The sequence below is a fragment of the Sesamum indicum genome, linkage group LG4 (assembly GCF_000512975.1).
Source record: "Sesamum indicum cultivar Zhongzhi No. 13 linkage group LG4, S_indicum_v1.0, whole genome shotgun sequence".
Classification (NCBI taxonomy): domain Eukaryota; kingdom Viridiplantae; phylum Streptophyta; class Magnoliopsida; order Lamiales; family Pedaliaceae; genus Sesamum; species Sesamum indicum.
The window spans coordinates 10874776-10889299 of record NC_026148.1 but is presented as its reverse complement, the minus strand read 5'-3'; the positions used below and the strand labels follow the sequence as shown (position 1 = coordinate 10889299).

The 14524-nt window shown below is 33.2% G+C and overlaps 3 protein-coding genes across 4 annotated transcripts; 2 read left to right on the top strand and 1 right to left on the bottom strand.

Moving 5' to 3' along the window:
• LOC105160597 lies at positions 485-1533 on the top strand. The gene is made up of 2 exons (XM_011078045.2): positions 485-653; positions 1192-1533. Exons 1-2 carry the CDS (start codon positions 534-536, stop codon positions 1420-1422), a joined length of 351 nt encoding a protein of 116 aa, XP_011076347.1. The 5' UTR covers positions 485-533; the 3' UTR covers positions 1423-1533.
• LOC105160596 (14 kDa proline-rich protein DC2.15-like) lies at positions 4423-5258 on the top strand. Its single transcript, XM_011078044.2, has one exon. It carries the CDS (start codon positions 4501-4503, stop codon positions 4957-4959), a length of 459 nt encoding a protein of 152 aa, XP_011076346.1. The 5' UTR covers positions 4423-4500; the 3' UTR covers positions 4960-5258.
• Positions 10424-13687, bottom strand: LOC105160595 (ALA-interacting subunit 3-like). Of its 2 annotated transcripts, none has more exons than XM_011078043.2 (9): positions 13584-13687; positions 13359-13454; positions 12955-13013; positions 12789-12863; positions 12477-12611; positions 12298-12368; positions 11863-12160; positions 11137-11426; positions 10424-10793 (listed from the first exon to the last, which is right to left on the bottom strand). In XM_011078043.2, the coding sequence occupies exons 2-9, from the start codon at positions 13414-13416 to the stop codon at positions 10739-10741; spliced, it is 1041 nt and encodes a 346-aa protein (XP_011076345.1). In that variant the 5' UTR covers positions 13417-13454; positions 13584-13687; the 3' UTR covers positions 10424-10738. The 2 variants fall into 2 exon arrangements, with proteins under 2 accessions (XP_011076345.1, XP_011076344.1); XM_011078042.2 differs by having other exon boundaries at positions 10425-10793; positions 13570-13687.

The window sequence follows — 14524 nt, the reverse complement described above, 5'->3', positions numbered from 1 at the left end:
TCCATTTTTTTTAAAAGAAAGAAATATAAGGTAAAGTCGACAATTCATACCTCCATTTAAGGATTATACAATTTCATTAAATATCGGGGGGCTACTTGTAACTTTTCAAAAAACACCGAATATTTGTAATAATGTCAAACCTCAAAAGAGCTCATCGTATAATTTACCCTTAAATTTAAATTAAAAGAAATTATATTTATATGTAATTGATGTATAATTTACAAAATGCATTACAAATATAAATATAATAATATTACAATATACGACTGATCAGTGTGCCAAAACTTAATTGCTGTATGTTTTTTTTTCTTTTCTGTTTGAGTTTGATTTCGTAATAAAGTTACTAAATATATCGTCTCAAAATATATTATTATTTTGATCTATATTCAATTTAATATCAAAATTACCTGAGCTCGAGCATAGAAATAAAACTCTTTATTTAATGCTTTGGTTCACAATTCACACGTACTTAGTTCCACATTCCCTTCTATATATCTCTTGAGAGAGAAAACAAGTTTCTACCATCACCAAACATGCCTCTAAGCTCATGTTTCTTCATCTTTCTTACATGCTTCATAGTGCATGCATGTGATTCTCATCAACTCCTCGGACTCTCTACCTCAGATTTTCAGAACAAGTTTTCTCCGGACAAGGTACGTATAGTTTCGTCCATTCCGTCAAGGGATCCAGTCCAGTATTACTTGTAATGGATTAGAGTTCACTTCACTATCTACGGCTTCTAATTTCATTACATATAATTTAAAAGTGCGACTTCATAGAATAAACGTGTGAGTGTAACATCAGTGCATGATATGAATGTAAGATAAAGATCCTTTATAGTGCTAGAACGTGTTTGCTTCTTCTTTATCATGCGTTTATATAGGAAAAAAGATGCAATTTAGTCCTGTAACGTAAAGGGTGATATTTTTTGTCTTACACAGATGAATTTTAGTAATTTAGTCATGTACTTTAAAATTTTAGCAATTTAATTGGGTCATGTGCGTAATTTTTCGCCCAATTTGGCTGAAAAAGAACTAAAATTGCAAAAATTTTAAAATTATAAGATTAATCGCAAAAATCAATTCGTACAGGATCGATAATGCTAGTTTTCACATTTATATAACATGTGTTGTACATGTAAAATGGTTGGTAATTTAATGAAAATGTCAAATTTATGTTAATTGTTTGCAGTTAAAGCAGAGTGAGGAGAGGCTCAAAGTCAGCATGAATCTCGGTCAAAATCCAATTGGTAACAGGATGCCTACTGTTGGTTCAGAAAGAAAGGAAGAAAAAGATGAGGGACTAAATTGCAAGAAAAACAAAGGTAATAGAGTAGGAGAGGTTTTGCATTTCAGCGAAGGAGACTTAATAGAGACAGATTATCAGCCACCCCATCGAAGATCTCCTATTCATAACAAATGAATTTGTCGAATTTTAGGTAATTACATTTTAGTCCCTATTTTATTTTAGGGTAAAAAAATATTTTATTATCTGAACTCTGGCCGATTTTTGTACTTTGTAATCTATTTTTTTTTCGTTTTAATTTGCCATATCAATTCAACGAGTTTTACAAATTATCATATTATACCACTTTCTAATGGAATTTTTTTATTGAAAAAGAGTCACGTGCAACGGACATATTATTTTTTTTATGAAAAGTCCCGAATCTGATTCTTTCATTGAGAAATGTACCTGTTCTTACAACAAAGAATGAAATGCAACATAAAATTTAACAAGCCCATAAGTGATTTTTTTGAAATAAGAAAGATTCTTGTACATGTGCACTGCATGTGATCTTTTTTCAGTAGGATAAGAGGTCTAAGTTAGTAATTTGCAAAACTCGTGTAGTTTCATTACAGTCCCTCCTGTGATACTCCAACCTTCCCATGAATTGGTTATTCCTAAACGAGTCATGAAGGGTAGAACGAACATACCCTGTCTCCACATTGGATCAAGAACAGGGTCAGAGGGATAAAAAAAACTGCTAATTCATACAGAGACATAGAGCCCGCCAACCAGCAACCAGAGCTGTATGCATTATATGAACGAAAAGCAACCGGTCGGGATCATTCAATACAATGGTATGAATATGATACCAAGACAAATTCATGAAAAATACCCCTTTATAAAAAAAAAAAATAGACACTATATAACTTTATTGCATTAAAAAAGACTATAATAAAAACAAACAAAAGTTTAGATATAAAAAAAATTACAAAAAAACTTAGAGTTCAAAGGACGAAATATTTTTTACCCTTTATTTTATGTATCACAAGATTATCATGTTAGGTTCCTACTTAATCATGAGTTATAAATCATGATGATAAATTAATATTATTCATAATGACTAAATAAAAATTTAAATTCTGACTACAATTAATCAACTTATTATTATCTCTGCTATAATCAACATATCTGCCCATGATTCTTGGCTATGGCCCAAAACATTTACAATGAGCTTAACTGAGTTTGATGCTTAGTCTCGTTTATAAAAATAAACTATTTTGCAATTGATGTGCATAAAATAATGTTGGCCCAAAGAAACCCAAACGATCTAGAAAAAAAAAAAAAAAAAAAGAAAGAAACAAGAGGCTCGTGACAGCCTAGGAGGCCCAAGTCACGAGAGGTCCCAAAAACACTCGATAGACAGCCCTGACAGGTGCCTCCTAAAAAGTAAAAAAACGGGTGACCTTGGCAGGTGCCCCCTAAAAAGTAGACGTATTGTGAACACTATAATTATACTAATTAACAACATTAATGTATTAAAAATAATAGACGATAAACTTGTTGTTGACGCGAATCTATGATCTCGATCTTATTGATATCAGAATTGGAGTGTAATTATACCAATTAACAACAAACTAATGATTACTTAACTAATAATCAAGAAATCAAGTCAAGCAATTTTGCTTTGTAGGGAATTGGCTCAATGAATTTTTTGGTTTGGTAATGATTAGCGTGCCCCGTGAATAGACAGTCTTTATCTGTTCTTCATGAACGTGAGACTCAGACAACCTAAATAAGTTGTTAGCAATGTCGTGGAAGATGAGCTGGTTACCATTACTACTAAAGCAAAAATGATCAAGCACTCACGAGGGATCATTTCATCACTTGAACCAAATCATAATGCTACAAGATCACCATTTTCTACATAGTTTGTAAACTAATAATTAAGGATAATTACACTTAAAATCCCCTTTAAAAATATAAAATTATATTTTTTCTCAAATTTTTTTTAATATTATACTTACACAACTTTAAAAAAAATTTCGTTTACACCTTATGACTTCCCTTCTGTTAGGATTTTGATAAAAAAATACTGACATTTGCCAAATATATATATATAATTTTAATTGAGCAATCTTTTTAATATTTTCATGTATATTTCTGTATTTATAAAAGGATAAATATAATATATATATATATATATGGAGTGAGGTTAACATCATTATAATTTTTCTCCTTTTAAGTACAAAATTATTACATAGGATTGATGAATGAGACGTAGAATTAAAAATTTATGTAAATTTTTTGCCAACATCAAAATATTTTGTTCAAATTCTAATAACAAAAGGGGGATAGAGATGTACATGTAATTTTAAAACTTCTTTGGGAAAAATGTATTGCTCATTTTCGAAGACATATAAGTGTAATTAACTCTAATAATTATTTTCTCATGAAAATTAAAAAAAAGTTAAAAAAATAAATTAAATATCGCTCGTACATAGAGTTCCATTCGAAATTGATGCCGACGACATTTGCTGATTGACAATACATAGACTCACATGTACACGAGAAATATTAAATCTAACTAAAAGTTTTGAATCATATCAGATCTATCGTAAGTAGCTAATTAATTATATAACAAATATTTTGCATTTTACACAAACGATTACACTTATCACGTGATTTGGTTAATTTTGATGGGATCAATCCGATTATTTAACCAAACATTGTACATGGTTATGATGGTGCCTGGAATGCAGCTTAAGAGTGTACTTGAAACATAAGAATGACTCAAGTGAGATTACTAGAGAGGAGTTATGGGTGAACAGGTCAATTATCTGCATATCTTTAGACATGTGATGTTTCCATGTAAGAGAACTAACTAGCCTTCTGTGTCTTGTTGATGCAACTTGCATTAGGGCAACACCAAAACTTTTCCAATTCTATATATAATCATTGCCCATCACAATATCAAAATTAACTACTCCAAGATTAACTAATCCTTAATTTATAACAATTAAATAATTATGCAATAAAATCTCTTCAAACCCTTTGGAATTTCAACTAATATGCATCTTGTGAATTGATTTTCTCCCCCAAAAATTATTTACAAAAATTGAATTTTTTAATTGTAATTCTTGACTTTTCCCCTTTTTTTATTGCATGTTTTTTGTGTATAAAAGGCCACCCTCATTGATCATTAATCTCCACACCCATCTCTTCATTTCTTACAACAATTTGAACTCCGAAAACCCTTTTAGAATCAAGAAAATTATGGCTCTCAAAACCTCAAGAACTGCTAGTTATAACCTTTTTCTCTACCTCAACCTTCTCTCCTATGTTCTTGTCGCCACCGCATGTGGCCCCTGCCCCAGCCCTTCATCTCCATCCCTAACACCGCCCAACAGCGGCGGTTCTGGTGGCGGCGGGTCTGGTGGTGGCAGTCCTGGCAGTGGTGGGTCTGGTGGATCTGCAACTTGCCCAAGAGACGCCCTGAAGCTTGGTGTATGCGCCAATCTACTCGGTAGAGCTGCGGGAGTGGTGGTGGGGAACCCTCCAACCACCCCATGCTGTTCGCTGCTGGCGGGGCTGGTGGATCTGGAAGCGGCGGTGTGCCTTTGCACTGCCATCAAGGCAAACGTTCTTGGCATTAATCTGAACATTCCGGTGTCTCTCAGCCTGCTGCTGAATGCGTGTGGAAGAACTCCTCCAACTGGCTTTACTTGCTCTTGATTAGGGCCATGCATGCATGCATGTCTTAATTGTGTTGTTAATTGTTTTCAATCTGGTGTTTAAGCCATGATGTGTGGTTTGGATTTCTAAAAAGGGGTGTGTGATTAGTGAAAGTTAATAAGGGTTAATTGAAGGGTTCGATTTGGGGATTGTTTAGTTTTTCGCAAGACTGTGTGATGGGTGAAATAAAGTGTCTGTTGGTTAATTAAGAGTGATTTGTGAATTCTGTTGGAGTCTTGTATTACAATGTACTAATTGTCTGAAAATAATGAACTTTAATGTCAGGAAATGTTGTCTTATTCTGGTTTTGTTTGTATCCAAATTAGGCTCAATGATTGTTCATGTCACTCGGGAATTATAATATGGTGAAAGATATTTTATCACATTTTGAAATTATATCAATAAAAGAATATTTTATGATTTATTATGGTTAGTAGATTGATTGTGATTAATACTATTTATTATGATTATTATTTTTTAATTATAATGATTAATTATGGTTAAATGGGGCAACATTCTTTTTTGGTCCATTTAAAAAATATTATTTTTATTTTTGGTACCACAATTGTTGCGAGTATCATTTTTGATCTCACAAAATATGAAAACACGTCTTTTTGGTCCCAAGTTAACGCCAGAGGCCGTTAACGGCCATTAACTTCTATTGATTCACGTGACTTTGACTGATTTTGACTCAAAAGCTTTGTTTAATGGTAGAAAAAACAAAAAACATATTTTTTTGGCACTATTAAAATATTTTTTTTTTGAAATGCAAAAGTAAAAATATTAGGAAAATTTTATTTTAATATATATAATATATAGTTCTAAATTTATAATGGTTTTTATTTCAGATAATTTCTAGGATCTATTTTACTATTTTTGAAATTAAATTATTATTTAGTCTAAAAGTATTAGATAAATTTTTAAATTAAAATTATTTACATTCAAAATAAATTATAGATAGCCACTATGTTTGTTTTCGTTTTTAACTTATTTCCGAGACAAGTCGAAACATACCCAATGTTTGCCATCATTCAAAAACACCTTATTTAGGTGTTTTTAACTATTTTAGCATAAAAATATACATATATATACACACATATACATAAATATATATAAAAAAGGCATGATTTGACAATAAATAGTAATTTTTGTCTCCCAAAATACAACATTAAACATATAATACTTATTTTAAATTATCTCCAAAAACAAATTCAAACATACATACTATCTCTAACACACACTTGTTTATCTTTATTTTTCTCTCTCTATTTCCACAAAACACAACAAAACACTCAGAAAATGAATCCAAACATTATGAGCATGTTTGTAATTATGACCCCATTATTTTTGAAATCACATCGCTCCTCATAACTCTATGTTTTTTTATATATAGTTTTAGTCCCAAAGTTTGAATTCTGTTCATTAATTCCCCTTCTAGACTTACCGGAGGCCGTGCTATTTTAGTCAGAAACTTAATAGAATTTAGGTTTGGGACTAAAATTTTGTATTTTTTTTACAACTATGGAATATAATGCGGTGAGTTAAAAATAATGAAACGAGAATACAAAAACACTTAGTTGTAGAAGGTAAAATGGAATTTTGGGTATGGGTAAACAAGTCATTTAGCTGTGTGTCTTTACATGTGATGTTTCCATGTAAAGAAAGTTAGGCAAGCGCTGGGACTTTGTTACTGCAACTTGCATTAGGGCAATGCCAAAGCACAGGATTTCGAAAGTCTACATAATCGTCGCATCTACATCGAAACCACTCCAAAAATTCAACGGTTTATACTAATTTAATATCAAATAATCATGCAATAAAATCTCTCATAACCTTTGAAACTTCAACTAACACGCGTCTCCTCAATTGATTTTCTCCCCAGAAATTTGAGAAAAGCTAATTACAACCCTTTTCTATACATGAACCTCTCAGCTACATTCTCGTGGCTACCGCATGTGGCACTTGCAGCACCCCTTCATATCCATCCCTATCATCGGGCGGGTCTGCTGGGGCCGGCCCAGATCAAGAATCTACAACTTGCCCTAGAGATACCCTGAAGCTCGGGCGTATGCGCCAATCTACTCGGGGAGCGGTAGAAGTGGTGGTGGGAAACCCTCCCATCACCCCCTGCTAGGCCGCGGTATGTGTTTGCACAGCCATTAGAGCCAACATTTTGGGCATTAATCTGAACATTCCGGTTTCTTTCACTACATTAAAAGTGGTCAACAACAATAAAAAAAATAGCATTGAACTAATTAAGATGTAAAATTTCCGTTACTCCATTCAACATATACACTCCACTCCACGTGTAAGGATATCATGTGATGTTGTTTCTCCGTTAGGAATGATTGTAACTATATATTTCAATTAATAATAATTAATCACTCTTATTTAAAAAAAAAAAAAACCAAAGGAAAATCTCCTTTTTTTTTTTGTGCCAACATGTTTTGAAGGAATATGTGAATACAGTCCATCCTCAAAGCCTGTAGCTATGTATGGGCTACTGAATTGGCCATATTACATTGATAGGCCATGTGTTTTATGTCCAGAGAAGGGGGGGCGTAGAGGAGAGCACTCGACAGACTCGTAATGATGTTGTAGGAATCCCCCTCAAGAATCAGTCCACCAAAACCAAAGTATATGCTTTGCCGTTCTTCCCTCCAGTGCCTATGCCGCATCACTTTCTCTCTCTCTCTCTCTCTTTAATTTTAATTACAAATACATTAAATACTTTGATAGTGAGAAAATAATTGCTTCGGTGGAATTTTACAAAGGTCAATTCTTTTAATAATTTTTATTAATATTTTATGAAATATTGTGAAAGCTATTGTTTATATTTATAAGTGTATTTTGTTAATTATATAGGGTGAATAGCAATTTATTCCCTATCAAATTGAAAACGAGTATTTTTTATGAAAAAAATATAGCAATTTACCCCCTATACTTTTTAAAATAAAACGATTTACCTCCATATACAGGGAGGTAAATTGCTTCATTTTAAAAATTATAGGAGATAAATTGTTGTAGTTTAAAAAATAGGGAGGTAAATCGCTATTTATTTTTTCATAAGTGGGTAATTTACCCATTTGCAATATTACAAGGGGGTTGCTTGCATTTTTTCCATTATATATATATTTGTTGAATGAAACTGATAAAAAGATTTGGATGAAATTAACCAAAATAAATAATTTAAACAAATTAATTAATATATTTTAATTTTTTTTATTCATTTGCTTATCGCGTGTGCATGCTAATTACTTTACTTACCGTCGAAAAGCGAACCGTCTCCTTAGTTGAACAGACAAAACTTTTCAAGTAATATCAGCGCAGAATTGAAAGACAGGAAATCGAAACAACTGCAAATCAAGAATGGCGAGTAGATCAGCCATGTTGGAGAAGAAACTGCACGAACTTGAATCAGAACTCACCGACGTCTTCCGCCGCCCGCTGGACACCACAATCTCCGACCCGCGCCGACAACTGTCCTTCGACGACGTCGAGAACCGCTTCGCTTTCCTCGACAACCTCCTCGCGGCGGAGGTTGCCTCTCAGCCGCAAACCTCCGGCCAACTGCGCGAGGTTGGGCAGAGACTCACAGTGCTAAAGGACGAGTTCCGCGACTGGAACAAGTACAGAACTGGTGCGTTCGGTAATCTGGAGGACACGCCGTCGGTATGTTCTGATTGCACTCAGGCGCTCCTCAACGACGCCGTTGCCGAATCGGGATCTCCAATTTCCCAGGCGGAGAGCCCGGTCAAGTGCTTTGGTAGCGTGGGGAAGGATGAGAATGTGAAGATAGAAGCGGCGGCAATGGCGGCGGCGGCGGCGGCGGAGGGGAGAATGTGGGGGAAAGTGGGGAACTACTGTGGAGTGTTTGGTTGTGGGATGATTGCGGGGGCTGTCTGCATGGTGGAGTTGCTTTCTTACTTAGATCAATTGATGCAGTATGAAGCTTTTCGACTTCCTCCCACATAGTCAAATGTTGTCTGGATATTTATTTTTGTTCAAAATTCAATATACTTCAATGTATGACTAACATGATTATATGTGCAGAGTGCTTAATTATCGAAAAGTTATACCTAACTTCATTTTATTTTATTTTTGTTTATCTTATGTCAATTAGTAATATGGGAATTAATTAGCAAATTGGTCCGGTACGTAGCTTATGAGGTGGAATTTTTATCCTGCATAAATTGATTTTTATAATTTAATTATGTAATTTTAAAATTTTGGCAATTTTCATCCTTTTGCCGATCAATTTGGCTAGAAATTGCATGTGATTTGCACATGACTCAATTAAATTGTAATTTTAGTCCTGTAACTTAGGGTGCACTATTATTTTTAGTACTTAGGAGAATTAGCATTTTTTGTCCTTCATGAATTTATTTATACAGTCAATTTTGGCCGAAAGAGGACTAAAAAATTGTCAAAATTATAAAGATACACAACTAAATTGCAAAAATCAATTTGTACATGATTAAAAATATCATCCCTCCTAACTTACAGAACTAGAATTGCATTTTTCCCATTAATATATTTGGTGTCTAATTGTAAATACTCATGAGGAAAATTCGAACTTAATTTGTATTCGTCAAACGTGAACCAATTATATAAAAGGTACAATATGCTTGTTATGTAATTGACATGCAATTGCCAACAATCACATGACAAGTGTATCAAAACTTACTTTACATTATATTTGGTTCGACCAAACTTAAATTAGGAAAAAAGATTAATACTCACCCTTTATATCCCAAGTATAATCTTGGATACCTACATCATTTCTTACGAGCTCATTCTATTTGCATTACGACTTTTTTTTATCATTGAATGACTATAAATAAGGGTTTCCCGATATTATACTCATGTGATCCTTTCTTGTGGATCATGTACGTCAAATAAGGACTTACCTAACTTTTTGAAACCTTATACAGATTTTAATCTTAGAATCCACCACCAAATTATACAATACAATCCTAATCACACTCTGTCTGTAAATTTTTATCGGGTATACTTGTAATTATAACGATAATATTAAATATGCACTTGTAATTGTCAAAGAGTATGAAGTATTTATACAACTAAACTTAATTTCAAATTTTTCTTTTTGTGTTCTCAAAAAAATAGAACGAGGGAGAAACGAAAGACAAATTTAGGACGATGACATGATCATAGTCAAATACAATTAGGATGCATTTGAATTGAAAGATTAGATAATTATGAATTTTAAATCCATAATAATACCCCTAAATATGTTTGGACAAGTCAAAATTTAAATGATTCCACATTCTTCAATTCTCATATCAAAAAATAAATTTCAATTCTAATTTTGAACTATCTAACATTGATAAATTAAATTCTTTTTAAATAGAGTTATTTAAAAATTTTCTCCAGATCATCTCCTAAAATTCAAATTCATGGGGCCAAATGCACTTAGGGCATCGAAAGTACACATAGCTGAAAGTTCTCAGATGGCTGAAGAAAATCTAAATAAAAGACACAAGCAGTGATCAATTTAAAAAAATTCCTCTTCCAATAAAATAGCTCCTTTGTGAAACCGTGAATAGGTCTGCGTAGGATCAACGAGAAATTCTAACACTGATCGTTCTATCAAGTTTGGTCAAATTTGAACTAATCATATGACAAAAAACTGCATTTAGTAATGTAAATTTGACCAAAGACCTATTTATTAAAATTTTCCTAGACGTAACATGTTACAAATGTTGGCGACTGACAGAAGCATCGTATAGACATCTCGTTGTGTGCCCTTGAAAAATAATTAGTTGGATGCTGGAACTTTGTTCCACGACAGGTATGCTGGATCCCCTAAAGGCCTGCATGAAGATTATGCATCGTTTTAGCTCCCGAACAAATTTGATAAGTATGATAACGAAACAGGAATGTGATAAAATTGAGTTTCCTGAACGATCATAAGGTATGCAGAAAGATCGATCCAAACAACGATACGAACAGGCAAGATAACGAAATTTACTTCAAAATTTTATAAACTCTTACATCTTATAAAATGGTTTTACAGCTTATAAGATGTTAATTTTTTTCTGAAAAATAAGCTATTAAGTATCTCAATAAACTAAGTTTCTTACATGACAGACATGTATGAATCTGCACGAGTTGCTGACAATATATGTAAGGAAAAGAAGCAGATGAACTAGGTACCTCGGCCTGACGAGATAGAAGATGATGTAAGTTATAGCAATGAGCAAGCAAATTCCGCCGACTGTGACATAAACCCTGCCTAGGAAATCATTCTTCCCACCAATCCACGTTGTGGTCGAAATCACTAACTTCTTCTTGCCGCTGAAAGTGTAGGTGTTGTAATTGTTCTGTATCACTACCTTTATTATCTCGTTCTCCTCAAGATCCGTTTCGATCCTGCCATACAATTTTCTGAAACTCGGCAGCGTTGCTGTTCTCATCCAAACAAGAAGGTCCTCTTGCTGGTTCAGCTGTTGCAAAGCCAAACATATTATTGTAGAATGCTGGATAGAAATGCTAAACAAGCTTATCTCGAAGTGTAGCTTAAGCCATAGCATAAACCTGAGCTGAATATATCAGTCGACAAGACACGGTAGAGTATAAGTGCAGGAGAGCGCAAAAAACCACAAAAGCTTAGAAGGTATTTGGGTAAGCTCCTAACATCTTATTTTTGGAGCTTATAAGCCCTTTTTACTTAAAAAGTCAGGGAACACTTTATGATATCTTATAAGCTTTTAAGCATAAGATGTTTTAAAGAACTTATAAGCTCGCCCAAACACCCTCCTTAATCTACAAGGGAAGAGGATCCAGATTTGTTTGGCCACTCTCCCACATTGCAAATGGAATGAATCATCTCAATTCCTCGACAAGAAAACTCATGTAAAAGAAAACATGGAGTAGACTTACAGGAATCTTCTCATTGAGTTTCCCACCTCCAATGGGGCTTCGAGTTTGGAAGTTTTTTGGGTAGACATCAGACCCAAACCTACTAGTCTTGTCACTTTCCCATGCAATGCCATTTTTGTTGATCGGTAGGGCAATATCGTTTCTCGAGAGACTATATGTGTCGTTGAACAAGCTCCAAGCAATAAGGCCACAAGGGACTATGGGATTGCCGTTGACTTCCGCCTCTGGATCGCAATTTGCTGTTTTGCGTTCAGCTGATGCACTCCTGTACTGCTGGTCATTTCTGCTTCTTACATATCTGCATCAAGACAGAATTCTGAGTCTCAAAAACAGATTAAATGTAAAATTGATCTATTCCTAGTATATTTTAGGTACAGTTTGTCATGATATCCTATAATACTCTGTACAAATTAAACCTAAACAGATTGCACAAACCGGCGATGGTTTTGATAGAATTCATCAAGCTGATAGTACACGAAAATAGGTTGCTTCATTTTCTGTGGGACCTGGGATGACATCCAACCGTCTCATCGTAAAATAGAGGTAGAAAACAAGATTCACACAAGCTAAGGATCATTGAACTCAAACACTGTAATCAGGAAAACTAGACTAACAGTCAAGTTCCGGGTGCAGGTTTTGTCTGTCTTGTCGTCCTGGATGTAGCTGATCCTCTTACCATTCGCTTCTTCAGGATTGGAACTACTGGCAGGGAAGCAAGCCTCATCGTAACGGTCTATAAGCTGAACCACCTATATATTAGCAAACGACTATCATCCAATCACCTTGTAGACACATCAAATACAGGAACTTCTTAACAAATGCATGCTCGCTAATAACATGTATATTACTTGTACATTCTACATGGTACATCAGAGTAACTGTGAGAGACAGATAGACACAAAAATACGATTTACAGAGAATATTACATTGTCCGAAGCAGACAAGTGGGAGAGACCAATTGGAATGAAGGCTAGGCCAAGAATAAGGAAAGCTGCCATTACCTGGAAAAAGATGAGAAGAAATGAACATTGAAATTATGAATCAAGAAACCTTAAATGGAAACACAGATGCAATAACACCGAGATTGTATACCAGTCCAGGAGTTAAGATTGGCTTGCAAGCTGGAAGTTCTTGCTGAGTAAACCTAGAATCTGGAGAACAAACAAAAAACGTCACTCTGAGTCATTCCATCACTAAATAGTTCCCAAACATGCACTCTATATCATTTGACGAATGCAGGATGAAACTCCAATTGTCATCAAACCCCCACCCCACAAAAAAATATAATAATAAATAAATAAACGATTGCACATAATCAAAACATTAAAAGCTACAAAGGTTGATATGATTAAAAAAAAAATTGCTTTGTCGGGAGCTGTGATATAAGAAAACATTACAGAGAGATAAGATGCAATGCAGAAACAAAATTACATAAAATTATTGCACATTTGCAGGAACATGTGCAATCCAACAATACAGAAACGAAAGAAATTTACATTGGGGCTTCTTGGATGTCTTGGTAGAAGATTTCGTCGATCCATCTCCAGAGGGCATTGCGCAAATTCACCAACGAAACACTTCTCAGGATGGATCTTTCCAAAAATTTAGAAATGACAAACAGAAAAATAAAAAATTATTAATCAGATCATAAAAAGAGATAATTCTCTTTAGAATTGTTTGATTTGGGAAAGGAAGAGAAAATTTTACTGCTGTTAAATTACGTGGATTGATTGCGCCTCAAAATTCCCTTTTCTTTTTCTTCCTTTTTGCCGGAATGGGATTTTTTTTTTTTTTTTTCCAAATTTTGGTTTGTGCCCAGAACTTCTCTTGCTTATTTACATTTTGTGGAAATAGTCTTTTTCTATTATTATTATTATAGAAACGTTCATCAAATTATTTATATTAATATATAAATATATTCATTTGACTAATAAACTCACATAATAATAAACTCATTAAACTCATATTACTATACACTCATATTAAATAAGATAAATATCCACTAGGACTTGAAATCCGTAAACTCGAGTTTATTTATAAATATTTTGAGAAAAGTTAAAAAATTTAAATTTAAATTTTAACCAATTAATTTTAAATCTAATTTAATTAAAAAGAAAAGTCAATGCAAATCAAATTCATTTCAAATTGGTTATATGAAAAGTTATGTTATACTTATTATGTAATTAAAATATAAGTTTAAAATTATTAATTGTTTAATAAGTGTAAAAATATAGATAATATTGCGGCGTCATTAATCTCTATTTATATGTCAAAATAAATTATTTTTATATAAGTCTTGATTAACTTATTATTCCATTTTTAATTTAAATTCTTTAATTATTAAAAATTATTTTAATTAAAAAATAATTTAGCGATAATTTAATACGTAAAATACTATTAAAATAGATTGAGAAGTATAAAAAGCAATTTTATCCTATTAAACAATAAGCATTATATTTATTAATTTAAAAAATAAATATTATTTAGGAGGTGAAAATGTAGTGTACCCTTTTGAAATATACAGTGATTAGCGAGCAACAGCTTTGGGTAGGGTCACCGTATTTACAACCTTTTTCACATGTTGAGCAACTTTAATTGAATAGGACAAACTCGTTCCTTAGAAACCATGTGAATGCGACATCAGATCAGCGCCCACTCTTTC